General features: G+C 41.6%; 1 protein-coding gene across 1 annotated transcript; it reads right to left on the reverse strand.

Annotated features, from left to right (window-relative positions):
- Window positions 1-3: 3 nt before the first annotated feature.
- On the reverse strand, window positions 4-15,895 carry LOC134499245 (mediator of RNA polymerase II transcription subunit 17). The gene is made up of 13 exons (XM_063305887.1): window positions 15,621-15,895; window positions 14,367-14,533; window positions 13,556-13,775; window positions 13,003-13,139; window positions 12,823-12,907; window positions 10,400-10,552; window positions 9,930-10,060; window positions 7,600-7,784; window positions 6,910-7,047; window positions 5,206-5,323; window positions 4,274-4,433; window positions 1,159-1,523; window positions 4-1,038 (listed from the first exon to the last, which is right to left on the reverse strand). Exons 1-12 carry the CDS (start codon window positions 15,856-15,858, stop codon window positions 1,315-1,317), a joined length of 1,941 nt encoding a protein of 646 aa, XP_063161957.1. The 5' UTR covers window positions 15,859-15,895; the 3' UTR covers window positions 4-1,038; window positions 1,159-1,314.
- Window positions 15,896-17,399: the final 1,504 nt, after the last annotated feature.

Below are 17,399 nucleotides of genomic sequence, written 5' to 3' on the forward strand. Positions count from 1 at the left end.
AGCTTTTAGAAAAGCTGCAATTCTTTATTAAATTATATTTGAAAATACATTATCATGGTTTTAGGTTCCAACTACTACCAACATCGAACAGTTACTGATGGAGTCTTAAAAAAAAAAAATTATTATCTGGAAATTTCTGGTATCACTAACTTCCAATATTTTATGATGGCAATATTAAACATTCCGTTTATTTTTGTATTTCCCCTCATTGCATCCTTATTACTAAGTTGTGGCAAGGCCAGTTTAGATATATGGCTGGGTTTGGATTTTAACCTAGACTTCTAACGTTTACTTCCATTCCTGTCTTGACATTTTACTTCCTAACTGTATATATCTTCGGACTGAAATCACATAAGACAGTCCCATTACTGTTAAAAACTTCATCCAGATGTAATAGGACTCTATTCATCTTTGGCTGCTGCAGATGTTTCAGGAGTGATACTGATTCATTATTTTAAAAAATTAGAAAATATATTTAATCAAATAGGAATAGAACCATTCTGTAGCACCAACATTTTCACTATAGCTAAGACGTCCCATGAAACCTCCTCCCAAATGGATGTATCAATTTTTAACTCAATAGCAGTTGCTCGTAAACTCTATGTAGATATTAGTCCTGAGTGGGTTGAATAAGTCTGCAAACTTTTTACTCTCATTTTTAGCAAATGGTTTTAAACATTACCCAAGCCTGTAAGTGATTTTTCAATAATGCCACTGTTTCTGCTCCTGAGCAAGCCAAACCAAGAATAGCTATGGCAAAATACTATTTTGATCCAAATAAAATTCTGGATTCCCCTTGTTAATATGATATTAACACATTTTTCAAAAGATGTAACCAAGCAAATTAAGTAACTGTACGAAACATAAATGTACAAAACATAAATGTAAATTTGATGTCCTTTGTACAAAGTATTTAATAAAACTTGAACTTAAGTAATGTGGCTAATTATTTCAAAAGTTCTCAGAGTTTAATTGAACATTCAGAATTTGCAGGACAGACTGTATACAGCATACAGCAGTGTTTCTCAGCCTTGGCAACTTTAAGATGTGTAGACTTCAACTCCCAGAATCCCCCAGGATGGCTGGCAGGGGAGTTCTGGGAGTTGAAGTCCACACATCTTAAAGTTGCGAAGGTTGAGAAACCCTGGCATACAGCACAGAGCATATGCAATAAAAGATGTAATCAAATAGCACTAAAGAGAAATCCATACAGTTGTCAGAAACATTGCTTTCTGGAATGTATGCCCTGTTCTCAAACATTCACTTTGTTTACGCTGGTCTCAGAATCATCATCCCCTTGGATTATCACTTTGTCTAGGAGCAAGGGGTCAGGGCAGCCATGAGGAGTTCCATTTTGTACACAAAGTTGCGCCCTTCCATTTTGTTCCACTGGACTTCCTTGAAGGGGCCACGCAGGTAGTTCCATTTATTGTCTTGCAACACATCACTTTTAGGGAGATCTTTGCACTGACATCGTGGGAATTGCACCATAATTTTGCTGCCACTTTCCGGACCATTACGTACTGCAGGAGGAGGGGAAAGCACATGTATGCATTTTACAACATAATTGCATTGGATGCCAGTTTGCTTCCCGGTCCAATTCAAGGTGTTGGTTATCACCTTTAAAGCCCTACATGGCATGGGGCCAGGCTACCTGAGGGACCGCCTCACCCCCATTGCATCGACCCATCCCACCCGGTCAGGCAGAGAGGGCATGCTGCGGATCCTGTCCATGAAAGACTGTTGATTGGCAGGGCCCAGGAAGAGAGCCCTCCCTGCGGTTGCCCCCGCCCTACTGAACACTCTTCCCCAAGAGGTGAGGCAAGCTGCCTCTCTCCCGGCCTTCCGGAAAGGGGTGAAGACCTGGTTCTGCCATCTTGCGTGGAGTGTGAGGAGGGGTAACCAACCCTGGGTGGTTAGCACCCTGAAGGCGCCCCCGTAAATTAAGACCATTTTAACACCCCTATCTTGGATTATATTTTTGTTTAAGTATATGGTTTTATTGTATTGTGTTTTAATGATTTTTTATCCTGGTTTTATTGTAAACCGCCCAGAGTTGCTCTTTGAGTGAGATGGGCAGTAGCTGAATTTGAAATATAACTAAATAAATAAATAACTGCTTTTAGACTGTTCTCTTTCAACCAAATCCTCTTTTAAAGTTTTAATTTTAGAACTGTTTGCTTTACTGTTGATTTTTAAATTATTTTTACTGTTCTTTTATAAACTGTTCTGGTTCCTCTGGGAAGAACATTGGTATAGAAAATTATACTACACTACAGCATCAACTACCATTACCACCACCACCTTTATGGATATGACTTGATTCTGCCTTCAAGGTAAAAAAAAACCAACCTATTTCCTGTCCAGGGCAGCCCAATACATTGCCACGTTTCAACCTTCAACCAGGAAGGGGTGGAAGACTGCCTCCTTTATTAAATATTTGGCTGCTTTTTGTTTTCTCTTCTTTCAGCATGCCTTTTATATTTAAACAGGAAAGCAACAATATCCAGGATCTAACCTGTCACAAGTATGGCAGAAATACATGCAAATTAAAATAAAGCCTTTCCTTTCCTCTGTGGGATAATTTCTGAACAGCAAAGACCACTAACCATCTCAGCAATTGGTTTTAAAATCACCTGAGATTCAGAAGAGCTATAGGACACTGTTCAGGAAACACCAGTCAAAGTTTCTCTGGGGCATACGGGAGTACGTGGGCAATTCCTTGGATCTTGGCCAATGCCAATCATGAAATGTGATAGAGACCCTAAGACTCATTACAGACATGATGTGGATATGGGATATTTAGTCTATTACCTGTACTTTCTACTTAGAAATACTGCTGAGCCACAGCTGTAGAAGATCATACACTTCCCAAGCAATTACACCAGGTTCCAATCTCCAGATACACCATGAACACAAACCTTCCTGTAATTTGGATTGCTGCTGCCAATCAGAAGACATTATGGAACCTGAGAGACCAAGCAGTTACAGCTTCCTACATTCTTCTTCTCTTGGCATTTCAACTCCTAATTAGGCTGCTCCAGATTGAACAGAACTAAATGGAAACACCTCCTAGGATTTAGATCTATGCCTAGTTGGGAGCAGAATAAGCAAGGAAGGACTAGAGGTAGTCCTCGACTTACGACCATTCGTTTAATGATGATCCGAAGTTATAACGGCCTCGGAATGGGTGCTTTGCAGCTTCTAAAGCACTTCTGAGCATCACAAAATGTTGTGGTCACATGATCGCATTTCAGGTGCTTGGCAACCAGCTCGCATTTACGACCGGTTGCAGCATCCCGCAATCACATTTTGTGACTTTTGCCATTTTCTGGCAAAAAACACCCATTGGGGAACTGGATTCACTTAATGACCACTGTAAAAATTGTCATAAAATCGAGTCTGTTCACGTGGTGACTCAAATTATCACCGCAACAACTTACAGTGGAAATTCTGGGCCCAATTGTGGTTGTAAGTTGAGGACTACCTGTATTCATTTTTCTAGGGCTGGGAAGAGCAACTTTCTACCCTGGCTCAGGGTCACCTCCTTTTTACTACATGATTCCTCTTGTTTCACACTTTCACCAATAAATACCTTCTTTATTTTGACTGCAACACCGCAAAAACGTATTTTGGGAGTTGGTACAGCTACAGACCACTGGGATTTATAGTCATAAATATTGGGCTGCAGGCTTAAAAAAATAATAGAACTAGGGAAAACCACAGGTAATGGGTAACTTTGCATATAATTTGTTTCCAGCATTTCTGGTTAAGTGTTTGGTTCAGATGTTCCTTCCTTCCCTTCCCTCCTTCCTTCTATGAAGCCTTCCCTGATTTGAAGATACACTAACTGGGGATTATGAGAACTGACATCCAACATATCTGATAATCACCAGGATGGGAAAGGCTGGCATTTATTTTATCAATATAAATATGTATATCCTGCTTTGCATCACTCAGGGTAGTTAACAACAATTAATTAACAACAATTAAAACCAATACAAGGTAGCATACTTGAAAGACAAATAAAAGTAGGAAAAAACAGCTTCAAAAAAAGATGGTTTCTGTAATAAAAGCATGCTGGCACAGTAATTAAAATAAAATATTAAATAAAAAATTATACTACTGGACCTAAAAGCTTTCAATATCATCCCTACAATTACAGAGTATGGCGCACTGACTATTTCACTTCCTGCAGCGGCAATTCCTTTTTGCTTAAGTGACACACAGGAAGGAACACAGTTCTCAACGAATTCAGCTGCTAAAACCTTACCTGAAATAGCATAGTCTCCATTTGGTGATGCTATGGTTATGGCAGATGCATTCCCAATGCTCTCTACTGGGCCCAGCCCCACGTGATTACTGAAACTGAGCACATGCCACCCCATAACTTTGGCCAGCTGCTGAACTGCAAGAATCTGATGTTGTGACATCTGGAATTTAAAAAAAGGGGAGAAAAAACATGGTGTGTTTTAGTTGTTTTATTTTTGTAGCTTCTGCTAACATTCCCTCAAAATGCCAAGCACTTATTTTGTGAGCTACACTAACATAAATAACTCTTGGTCATTTAGTTAACCTCTTTCATACTAATAATGGGATGAGGAAAAGAATAGTAATTCTTACTACTCTTTTCCCTTCCACCTCCGTGAGAAAACCAAAGAATAACAGCCATTAGCGTAACAACTCTAATGCGCTGGAGGAGCTAAACACGTTCCCAGTGAGATAATACAACTGAAGTCCAGTCTCAGTGCTTTTTGTGATCTGCTGTCAAATTATGGAGATTCTGTGTAAATAATAATAATAATAATAAAATTTTAATATTTTAATATTTAATTACTTTATAATTTAATATTTAATTTAATATTTAAAATATTAATGATGATAATATAATAACCCAATAAACCAGAATAAGTCAGATTTCTATGAATCTGCATTTTGAGTTGTTGCTGGTTCATGAATCCTGATTTATGAATCAAAACTCTGATAATGCATCAAAATATCAGAATCGCCTATTAGCATGAGCATACTTTGATAATGATCCACAAGATACGCTTTAGCACATGTGTGAACATGAGCACAGCATCTCTTTAACATGTCTAAGCAACTCGGAAAAAAGACATTGCTACCAACATGAGCCAGTTCTACTAAAAAAAAAATAGGTCCATGCAAACCGGAATGGGAAAAAAAAGTCTTTTTTTTTTTTACCTGAGAAAGAAGGAAATCTTGTAGCTCTTGCTCTTGATGGGACAGGGTGATCACTCTTCCGTCTCTGTGCACCACTCTAATCTGTTCAATGCCAATATTCAACTGCAGTTGAATGGACCTTTGAAAACCACAAGATACGGTTACAAGTGGAGTGGTACTAGATGGTGCTAAAGTCAAAAGCAAGTTTCCTTGCTCCATAATAAAAAAGTGTTCCCTTAAGCATAATGAACTTTCAATCAAAGTAAAGTACAGTTGTAATCAAAATTATTCAACCCCCATTGCAAATCAGGTTGATTGTCAAAACTACAGACTTTCAGCTGTTTGCAGTGAACAAATCAAACAAAAGCAATTGAAATAGCTCAACACAACGAATGCTTCAAGTGGTGTCCCCAAAGTCAACTGAAAATGCAACTTATCATGACTTCTCCCGTCTCAAAATTATTCAACCCCTTCATGGCAAGCATCTTCAGTACTTGGTAGAGGACCCTTTTGCTGTTATGACCTGCTGCAAACGAGATGCATAGCCAGACACCAGCTTCTGGCAGCGTTCCTGAGGAATCTTAGCCCATTCCTCATGATTAATGGCCTCCAATTCAGTAATATTCTTGGGTTTGCATGCTGCAACCGCCTTCTTCAAATCCCACCAGAGAGACGAAGGACATGCCTAGTAGGCAAAACCCTGTTGGAATAAAACTGCCTTTCCCAAGCAGTCACGTCTGCTTGATGGGACAAGATATCCCACAATGGTACTGCAATTGTTGAGAAAGTCTGTCCCTTGCTGTCATTAGCTGAATTTCCACTCTAGTGATGCTCAGGGAGTTGGCAAATGTGATCTCAGTCAGGAAGATATTCAAACTTCCAGATGCCAGCAAGTGACCACCCCAACTAAGGAACTATCAGTACAGATAGTCCTCGTTTAATTACTATTCTAGTGACAGTTCAGACTTAAGATGGTGCTGAAAAACTGACTTATGACCAGTCCCCACACTTACGACTGTCACAGCATCCCTGTGGTCACATGATCACGATTTGGGCACTTGGCAACCAGTTCACTTTTATGACTGTTGCAGCATCCTGTGGCCAGTAATCACTATTTGCATCTTCCCAGCTGGCTTCTGGCAAGCAAAATCAATGGAGAACAGCATGATTCGCTTAACGAACATGTAGTTCGCTTATTGCCTGCAGTGATTTGCTTAATGACCACTGCAAAAAAGATCATAAAATTGGGTCAGATTCACTTAAGGATGGCTTTGCTTAGCAACTGAAATTTTGATCCAAATTGTGGTCATTAAGTGAGGACTACTGCATGTCCGGGACGCGGTGGCGCTGCGGGTTAAACTGCTGAGCTGTCGATCGGAAGGTCGGCGGTTCGAAACCGCGCGGCGGGGTGAGCTCCCGTTGCTCGTCCCAGCTTCTGCACACCAAGCAGTTCGAAAACATGCAAATGTGAGTAGATTAATTGGTACCGCTTCGGCGGGAAGGTAACGGCGTTCCGTGAGTCATGCTGGCCACATGGCCCGGAAGTGTCCTATGGACAACGCCGGCTCCAAGGCTTTGAAACGGAGATGAGCACCGCCCCCTAGAGTCGGACACGACTGGACTTTACGTCAAGGGAAACCTTTACCTTTACCTTACTGCATGTCCACTGATTTCTTCTGCTAAAAGAAGGCAAGGTGTAAATGATGGTCCCTGTTTCACACTTACTTGCATATCTGCTCATAACCTTGGGAGGTGATGAGAACCTTGACGCTTGACTCGTAGACATCACTGATGTTGGACCAGTGGGCCTGAATCTGGGGATCCTCGATACGGCTGGCAAGACTGTCAATCGTTTGAGCGGTTCTAAAATGAGAAATAAAATCTCATCATTGGGTCTTAGTTTAGAAACACCCCACAAGGCCATCAAAACTGCCAGTTTTTTACTAACTGCATTTGCTCCTTAGCTGATACTCCCAAATCATTCCTTTCAATGCTCAATTCTTCATGGAGTGTGATGGAATGTGAGGGTGGCCTTGAAAGACAGGGGGAAGAGATGCTGCCTAGGAAACAGTCAGATAAAAGAGGGAGGTGTCCACAACTGAGTAACGGACAAAGAAAGAAACTTAGAAAGGGCCCACCCTAATTACTCTGGCAGTGAATATGGAGGGCAGGAGGTTCATACTTCAGACTTGCAAGGTTCTGTTAATGTAGCTTTATCATAAAATAGAATTAGCTTATCTCATCATGTTTCCTGTCTGGTTTACCTGGGAGGGCTGACACGGAGTGCCAGGCGTTCACTAGCTTGGCCGTGTATCAAGAAGGAACACAGTAGCAAAGAAACGGGGATCCGTTCAGACAGGAAACAGCAAATCACTGGCAGTGCAAGTGAAGAAGCCCCACCTAAGCGATTGTTACCTGCGCCTCAGAAAGATGTGCTTTGCCTGCTTTATGATCTTCTCCAGCAGCCCCTCACTGGGTTGCAAGGAGCTGATTTCATTCTTATCAAAAGCCTGAGGTCCTGCCAGTCTCATTCTTTTATGGCCGAAAGGAGCACTAGCTGGATGAGGCATCATGGTGGAGCTCAGGGTCTGCTTGTGAAACTGCAGGAGAAAAAGCAGCCTAGAGGGTACCATTCTAATGCCAAGGACCATCTCAGATGAGCTGCAGCCTTAACCATAATTGCATACAACAGGATCAAGTGGCGTTTACCATAAAAAGAAAACAGCAAGGAGATGCCTCTTCATTCATTCATTCATTCATTCATTCATTCAACTAACTTCTCGACCGCCCACCTCGTATGCATCTTCCCCTTAAGATGTGTATCCAAAGGTTTCCTTCCTTGAGACCAAAAAGGGAAGAGGAGAGTAGGTTGCAATTTGCCCACCCACCCCAGTTTATGTCCCTGGAGGTCACAGCTGCATTGCTGAAATCATAATAGCCTGATCTTTTCATTCCTAAAAGAGACCCTTCGCTAAACTTTGTGCATGAAGGCCTTACTCCAATCTTTTGTGCACCTTTATGTAGCCTCCTCTCCCGCAATCCTTTTCAATAACACCAAAATCCCCCCTTTTGTAACATTATCCCATTATTATATCTGCAAGCAAACAACCAAGCTCAGAGAGCACCAAGGACTCCACAGTTCAGCCTACAGATATTCTCTTCTATTGGAACTGAAGATAACCAGAAGTCAATTATTTTGGGCTGTTAAGACACAGAAACCCCAGCTGAATACAGTTACAATGGAAATGTTTCATCTATAATCTTTCATAATTTGTTACACAGTGGAATAAACTCTTATATATGATTATAGCAGCAAGATTTTTATATGCACAAAGATCCACAAATTCCTACAGTGGAGGAATGGATGATTAAACTGATGGAACTGGCCCAAATGGCCAAGTTAACAGTGTTGGTAAGAGAAAATACCATGTGTGGATTTGTCTCTATTTGGCAACCACCTTTAGACTATTTGCTTGTGTCAAAAAAAATGAAGTTTTGATTTTGGGTTTTGATGATTAAATGGTCTGATTTGATAGAAGTAATGTTACTAAGGTTTAACTAATGGTAAGAGATTATATTTGTAAATGCATTTATACCTGTATCGGAAAAGGTCGGAAGTCACCTTCCGTTTTTGTTTACTCCCTAATTCTGCACTTTTATACACTGAAAATTAATAAAGTTCTTTAAAACAAAAGGAATAAACTCTTAACTTCAGACAGCCCATAAAGTTATGCTAATACACAAAATTCCCAGCAATGAAAACGTCTGAGTTCTAGTGCCACTAATTATTTTAAACAGACACACCTCTCTGTCACTTTTAGGCCACATTCTCCAGTTCAATTAACCTTGCCCGAAAATCTGCTAAGCACCACAGAAACGTTCCTGCCCTGGAAATATTTCCCAGAGTGCGCTTATTGTTGCTTTGCCTAACCACCCTACAGTTCTGCAAACAGTAATATAGCTTAATTTTTAAAACAAATAAAGCACCGTGGTCAGAATATAAATACAGCCTAACACCCCACCCACAAAATCCCTATAAAATTGGATATACGGAAAATGTTTCATGATGTTATCTCTGGACTTGATCTTTAAGAGGCGGGATGGTTGGTGTCCTAAGCCTCTTGTTGGAGTGGCAGTGCTCTAGGCCAACTTGGTTCTTCTACCCTCGCCCTGGACCATTCAGCATTGCCAGATCCCTGGGCTGCTCTCAGGGGCCAGCACTCTTGGCCTCTCTCAAACGCTGGTTCTCTGGGCTGCTCTCAATTGCTCACTGCCCGGGATCACTGCTGAGGCCTTGGCTGAGCTCTCTGCTTTGTTCATGTTCCTCACCGCTCCATTCCAAATTCTGCCACTCTACTAATGTGACCCTTTTGGGCTTTTCCTATGTTCATTCTTCTTCTTTCTTAAGCTCTCTCCTTTCTTCCTTCAGCTTTACTGATGCCATCATGCACTCTGTTGCAATCAAGCTCTTTTTAAAGGGCCAGCTCAAAACCTTCGGGGGGGGGGGCTTAAAAGTAGAAGGGGATCAGAGGGGCATAAGCTGCTGCCGCACATCCATCCTTCCACATCCAATCTCGTAGCTGAGATAAAAACAGGCTGCTTTGAAGTCATGCCATGTCCAGCACTACAGGATGTTGCATTCTGAAGAACGTTTTGAACACGAAATATTTAGGTACCTCTAAAACCACACAATATTCAACGAAAAAGAGGAGAATCTGAAACTCTGCTGTAGTAAAGTTCTTCACCTCTCTGATCAGTTGGTGCAGATTATGTTCTAAAACATAAAGATCATCCTCTGGAGCTTGCCTCTCGGAGGGGGATTTTTGGGATTTCTTGTCTTCTGAGGAGTGGCACAAGGAAATGGATAGCTGCAAGCCTACAAAACGAAATGCAAAAAAAATGTAGGGGGTTTGTGCTGGCAACTGCAACTTGTAGTGTTATTTCATTCTAGTTGTCCTATACACAGCCACTGATTTCTTAAAGGTAAAAGTAAAAATAAAGGTAAAGGAAGGAAGGAAGGATCAATGGTTTGGTTAAGATCAGTCCATGTCACATATCTGAGCCACCCCTGTCTACATGGATAGAAAGAGAGCCAGAACAATGGACATAATTTGAACTAAGTAAAATGCCTCAAGTGCACTTTAGGAATTGTATTCATTTGTTCAAGCAAACAAGTGGATCAATTTCTCCTTTTCAATACTTTCTTAAATCTTACCTGGGAAGGGCTGGGAAATGATCTGGTTCTTCACAACAATGTGAGGAATTTGTGATTTGATTTGCACAGCTTCCCGAGAAAGCTGAGCAAATATTTCTTTGCATAAAAGAACGTTCTGTGCAGTCTCCAGCTTTGTTTGCCAATGCAGAGCCCCTGAATAAGAGAGAATAACTGTCCTTACAAGAAATCAGTAAAAACAGAAAATGAATTGCTCTGTTTATACAAACGTTCAAGGCATTAAGCAATCATGTTGACAAAGAAGGCTGACAAAATGCACAATGCTCTACAGAAAATCCAAACTACATCTAGTATATCATGAGGCGTGGGGAGGGGTAACCAACCCTGGGGGTGGTTAGCACCCTGATGATGCTCCCATACATTAATTTAAGTACTTTTTACCATCTATTCCCTTGGAATATATTATTCATTTAAGATTATTGTTTTTATTGCATTGCTTTATTGTATTTTAACTGGCATTTTATTGTTTTATTGTAAACTGCCCACAGTCGCTCTTTGAGATGGGTGGTGACTAAATTTGAAATATAAATAAATAAACATCACACTGCTGCTGAAGGGGGGAAGAATTGCTCAGCACTTAATAGCTGGGTTCATACAGTACATCATGCTCAACCATAAATCATGCCAAAGGCAAAGCCAAATAAATCACATTTAGCCCAATATGTGGACCAGCTGGTGTTATATACATATGCAAATCTTTGCACTGCAATGCGTAACAGAGATCGTGGATGAGTAAAGAACAGTTTTTCAAAAATGGATCATATAAGCAGCAAGTCCCCAAATGTGATGCCAAAAGCAGGATGTAACTCAAGACCATTATAAATACCCTTTGAAGAGGCTTAAAGAGCTTTCAGCCTCACCCTTTTCCCATCATATGTTCGGGATTTGCTGGTTATCACTAGCAAATTGCTAACTCAAATAATGTCTCAGACATTAGACATGTCCTACACATGTCTAGGCCTTCTAGAGACTGCTGAATGACACCTCTGAACATCTCCTGCTAGGACACCCGTGAAAGATACAAGCAGTCCTCGACTTATGACTGTTAGTTCAGCACTTGTCTAAGTTACAACAGTGCTGAACGAATGGCAGTTACGACTGGTCCTCGGAGTTATGGCTGTCCCAGCACTCCCGCGGTCACATGATCACAATCTGGGTGCTTGGCAACCTGTTCACACTTATGACCAGTTGCCAATCACCCTGCGATCACGTGATCGCCATTGGCGGCCGTCCCTGCCAGCTTCCCCAGAAAGACAACGGGGAAGCCAGCAGAGAAGGGGAAGCCAGCAGGGAAGGTCGCAAGTCGCTGGAGTAAGTCTCCCTCAGCCACACACCTTCCTCAGCTCCTCTGCGCTTCTGCTGCACCGGCCACTTGCGCATCCTCCCCGACCTGCGGGGTGCCTCTTGCATAGCACCACATCCCCTCCCCAACCCTCCCTGCACCCTCTCGCTCCCTCCCCCACCCAGCAGCAGCCACTTATCTGCCTCCTGGCCTGGGACTTGCAACTTCCTGCCAACTTCCCCACTCACTTTAGTTGTGGGAAGCTGGCAGAAAGTTGCCTTGTCTAACTACCATGGGGTTCAGTTAACAAAGACAACCAGGACTGCAGGGATTGCTGTCGCTGAGCGATGCAGTTGCACTTTATGACCGCATTGCTTAGAGATGGAAATTCTGGTCCCAATTGTCATCGTAAGTCAAGGACTACCTGTATTGGGAACTACAGTTCAGTAATGTTGAGACAGCCACAGAATCCTCACATATATTTTATTAGTAACTATTCGCAAAATAACATGGACAATTTGTGCAAATTGGTGGTATGAATTCAGCGTATTGTGTAAGTGTCTGGAACTGCCAAAATGGGTTTATCTTATCTAACTATTCTTATTACCTTTCTATACTTAACTATCTTATTAAATATTAAGTATCATTGATATTAACTAGGGTTCCACTTAGTCAAATCAAAATTCCACATGAATTAGGATTGTAATAATATGATTTGAAGAACAAACCAGCATAAAACTGATCACAGGTAACATCTATATTTAAACAGGAAATGCTCCCCAAACCAGGTTCCTGATTTCTAATAGTGAGTCTTCTCACACTAACCCCAAATGATACGGCAAAGATTTTCATAGGTGCCATTCACAAGCATTGTCATCTTCAAGGTATTTATTAAAATTGTTCTAAACAAGGAGGAGAGATGACAATATATTTGTCCTGTCCACTAAAGCAAAATACAAACATGCTTTTGTTAATCTTCACAGCAAGCATGCAAACACAAAATTCTTGTTCAAATTAGCATACAAAATATTTTTCCATGTCCCAAAAGCAGTAGCTGCTTTAAAACATCATTTTTCAAAGTACGCTTCTTTGAAATATAACAATTAACGTTCTGAAACAATACCTGGCTTAGATTTCAAAATAGGTCTTTTAAACAGATTGACTGTACCAAGGTCCCCTATATCTGGTGCTTGTTTCTGAATAGATACCTAAACATTTAGGGAAAAAAATCAGTTTTGAGTTCTGTTATTCTTTTCTAAGCATATTAACCAAATAAATACACAAACAAATAACCTTGACAAACCTTAATATAGGCAGAACCTTCCAAATCACTAGGAATCTGAACATCTAGAGGGCAGTAATCATCAGGAATCTTTTTATCCAGATCAATGTCTGTGTTTTTTATTACCTCAAATGTGCCATGATGAGGAAAGAGAGACCCTTTATAAATGAGAGAAGTTGCAACAGTCCTTTAAATTTTACATTACATAGATCTGAAATATCCAACACATGTTTGCACCTTTCCCTGTGTGCATATGGGCATAATTTTTAAAGCATCAAATACCCCTTCAAAGAAATTTGTCTTGGATTTGAGCAAATCCATATAATCTCTAAAGGGATAAGGAATTATTAATCAAGCAAAAATACAATCAGAGCAAAACATATTGGTTTTCGCTTTCTTCAGCAGTTATCTTAAGATGAGAGCTGAGCATTTTTAAAAATATTAATATTTTTCTGCAGGCATGCACCCACATATCTCCACCAACAGGTACACAATACCTATGTTATGTATATATAAACATCAGCACAGTAAGCAACAGCACAGAAATTATCCCCTGCTTGAGAGCTGGGTTCACCTGCACTCTTGTAGCTCAAATCTCCAAGGATTTTATCTCCCACTTTTCTCAGCTTCCAGTGCTGTCTCAACCTGAGCAATTCTGAGTTGAAATCTCTTTGCCGCTTATTTTCTTGGTTCTCAGCAACAGATTTAGATAACCTTTCTGCTCCTTTCAGAAGAATCTGGGCTGCCCCAGCTAAGGACTTTTTCTTGGAGATCATTTGGAAAACCTGAGGATTCTAGAAACGAAGAAAGAACTCAGAACCGAAATCAATTTAAATGCAGTTTGCTCTGCTGCTAATAGATTGGAAGGATATTTCTATATTTACATTAATGGGAATGGCTGAAGTAATCTGACATTATTTGTTTAATGCAGAAGTATGAAACCGGGTGCTTCTGCATTAAACATGAGCATGGCTAATGGAAAGAGACTGTGAAATTTATAGTCCTCAAACACCAGGAAGGCACAAAGTTATCTAGCCCTGATTTAGGATTTATCCGGAGTGAGGACCCTTGCTTGTTGATACCACAATTATTATTATTCCCACTACTATTATTATTTAAATTTATATGCTGCCCGACTCCCAATGAGTCTGGGTGGTTACAGATAAAAAATGTTAAAAACCAGAACCGCCCCCACCAACAAGACATGAAGAATGAATATGGGAAGGGACAAAAAACTGGACAAGAACCAAAGGAATAAATTCACATAGTCCAAAGAGGGGGCTTCACCCACCCTTGCCAAAGGTCTGGGCGGTATCTTTACAAGCCAAGATTTAGAAACTTGGAACAAACATTTGAACAGAGTAAGGAAAAATTATGCCTAGTACCTGCTTCTGAGAAAGTGGTTCTTGTACAACTGGATCTAGAGTCATAAATTTTTTATCTTTGATTATGCTGAGAACATCATAAAGAACACACATCTCTGTCAAAGCACTCCTTAAGTTATTCCTCACTGAATCCCAAGGCCAAAGAGAAGGCTGAAATTTTATCAGGCCTGAAAAACATAAACACAGGAGAAAAACAAGACTAAACTATTACTGGAATTTCTAAAAGCAGCATTCCTTTCTTAAATCAATGCAACTATAATCCTGGAATATAAAAAGCTCTGGAATTACACTCCTTATTTCCATTTCAAACGTCCAAGCTTCCCAAAGGCAAGAGGAATTAAAAAACAGTCAAATAGCAAACCCAAAGAGAATTCCTTAGAAAGAAAGATTGTCCTTTTCTTAAAAAAAATATTTTTTGGACATACATTGAAAGAAAAGAGGATGACAACCAGCAGCAAGGTGGACGGACTCAGTTACAGTGGCGGTGGGGGTGCCATTGGCAGAGCTGAAGGACCAGGTTAGGGATAGATCATCATGGAGAAAATCTATGAGGCCACTAAGAGTGGACACTGACTTGACTGCACTCAATCAATCAATCAATCAAGGACATACATGCAGATCACACATGAGAACAATGGGGCTCAATAATCCTGGATCATACAAAAGTGTAATGCACAGAAAGACACAACAATGACCCAGAATATGTTAGTACTGAGCTTTCTTGCACAATGGAAAGGGTTGGACTAAATGATCTTTGTGACTTTTTCCAACTACATTTAATACTCCCTTGGTGCAGCTCTGAAAGGCAGCACTTCAGGTCAGGATTAAAGGAACTCTAGTTAAACCCACCTAAAATGTCTCCTTTTAGTGGTAGTTAAAACCTGGTGTTTTTTGTGGTCCTCCCCCTCAAGCTGGTGGTATTACTTTATCCTGTACAGGGTTCCTTTTGTATTTTATTCTGTTTTCAGTTTGTCAAGCCAGCAGGGTCATCTGGCAGCTGGGTGGCTTAAAAATCTGATAATTAAATAAAGTTAAGGAAAGCTACTCCTAAGCAAGATCATGGGACAACTGTCTTCAAGCCGAGATGGACTTGGTGAGTGCCTCCATGCAATGTTCTTGGCAGCGTTACGGAGGTTTTTTAACTTCCCAGCGCTGAGATCTCTGGTGGTCTCCCATCCAAGCACCGACCAGGTTCGACCCTATTTAGCTTCCCTGCTGAGACGCCTCTCTCCTGCTTCTCGCCCTTCCCCTCACCTTCCTCCTCCTCCTCCTCCCCGCCGGGCCAGTCGCGACTCTCGCCGGCCGGTGCGGGCTCGTCCTCTTCGGAACCGGAGCTGCCTTGGCTGAAATCGATGCGCTGCGCCAGGCGGGCCAGGTTCTGCGACATGGAGAGCGGCTGCAGGTACGTCTCACTCCCGTCGAGGCCCACCTCCTGCACATGCTTCTCGCAGGCCGACTCGATGCTGATCCGCACCGCCCGAAGCCCCGACATCGTCCTTCCTAGGCGGCTCCGCAGCGTCCCGGATCGAGCATGCGCGAAAGAAACTACGGGGAGACAAGCGGAAAAACGCGGTTGCAAAAGAGAGCACCTTCGGCCCCTAGCGGCCAGCAGGAGAAGGCTGTGCCTTCGGGTCTCTTCGGAGGAGCTCGAGGTTCTGCAGGGGCGGGGAGGAGACGGACCCGAGTGTGCGCGTATCGCCGAACGGCACGGGTTAATATAGTGCAATCCTAAACCTACTCACAAATAAGGCCGCTGAATTAAGCTACCTGCAACCATTGCCTTTGGAACTCGACGGGAATTACCAGTGGATAGTAGGTGCACATCAGATTGCACAGTGACTACCCATCTAGAAATTCCTCTGCTAGGGTCAGCCCAACTGTGACATAAGCAATAGAGCAGTGTTGCTCAATCTTGGCAACTTTTAAGATGTGTGGACTTCAACTCCCAGAATTCCCCAACCAGCAATGCTGGCTGGGGAATTCTGGGAGTTGAAGTTCACACATCTTTTTTTTTTTAATAATACATTTTATTAGGATTCAAGAAGTCCACACATCTTAAAGTTGCCAAGGTTGAGCAACAAGTTGCCAAGCGTGAGCAACATTGCAATAGAAAAACAATGCTTTCCCTCTCAAAAAACAGCAACAGTTTAATGAACTCCTAATGAACATCAATATTCTAGAGGTGACGGATTTGTCCCTGGGGGAGCTGGGGGTGTTGACAACCCACAGGAAGCTCTGGCGTGGGCTGGTCCATGAAGTCACGAAGAGTCGGAAGCGACTAAACGAATAAACAACAACAAATGAACATCAACTTAATCAGTTATCAATGCTTGGATTAACTGAGAAAGATGTCAGCCCTGCTGAAAAGAGGTTCAGATTTTAAGTTAGGAATTTAATGTTGCTTTTGGCATGAGGTCTTGATCTCTGTACACCCCCCGACCCCAAAAATATCTTCCCCTTCAGAGAGAAGCGGGTGCCAAACGTGGGTAAATTGTTCTCACAAAAAGCATTGGAGGGAACCCTACATTTACAGCTTCTCTTAAATTTTATTAGTGTTTGATATAGTTCTGCCATTCTGCATCTAATCTGGTAAAATGCTTTTCCTTGTTGGACTGGGTCAGTGTTTCTCAATCTTGGCAACTTTAAGATGTGTGGACTTCAACTCCCAGAATTCCCCTGCCAGCATTCCCCATTCCCCAGGATGGCTAGCAGGGGAATTCTGGGTGTTGAAGTCCACACATCTTAAAACTGCCAAGGTTGAGAAACACTGGAATGGTGCCTTCCCCTTCATGAAGACTGATTTTTTTTTTTTAAAGTTGGATTTCTTTGTTTATACTATCTTTTGTAAATAACTGGAGCTGCACACCTGCAGAGAAATCACCCTGTGGGGATTCAGTCACTCATCTCTTTCCCCTTCCCACAAATTAGCCGGCAATCTGTGTTCCAAAGGCAGACTTCGTCAGCACTGGGTTAAAGTTTGGGGGTGAGATTCTTCTCAAATCCCTCACCCCCAACCTCTCTTAATGAGCAGGA

This window comes from Candoia aspera, chromosome 5, assembly GCF_035149785.1.
Source record: "Candoia aspera isolate rCanAsp1 chromosome 5, rCanAsp1.hap2, whole genome shotgun sequence".
Taxonomy (NCBI): Eukaryota; Metazoa; Chordata; class Lepidosauria; order Squamata; family Boidae; genus Candoia; species Candoia aspera.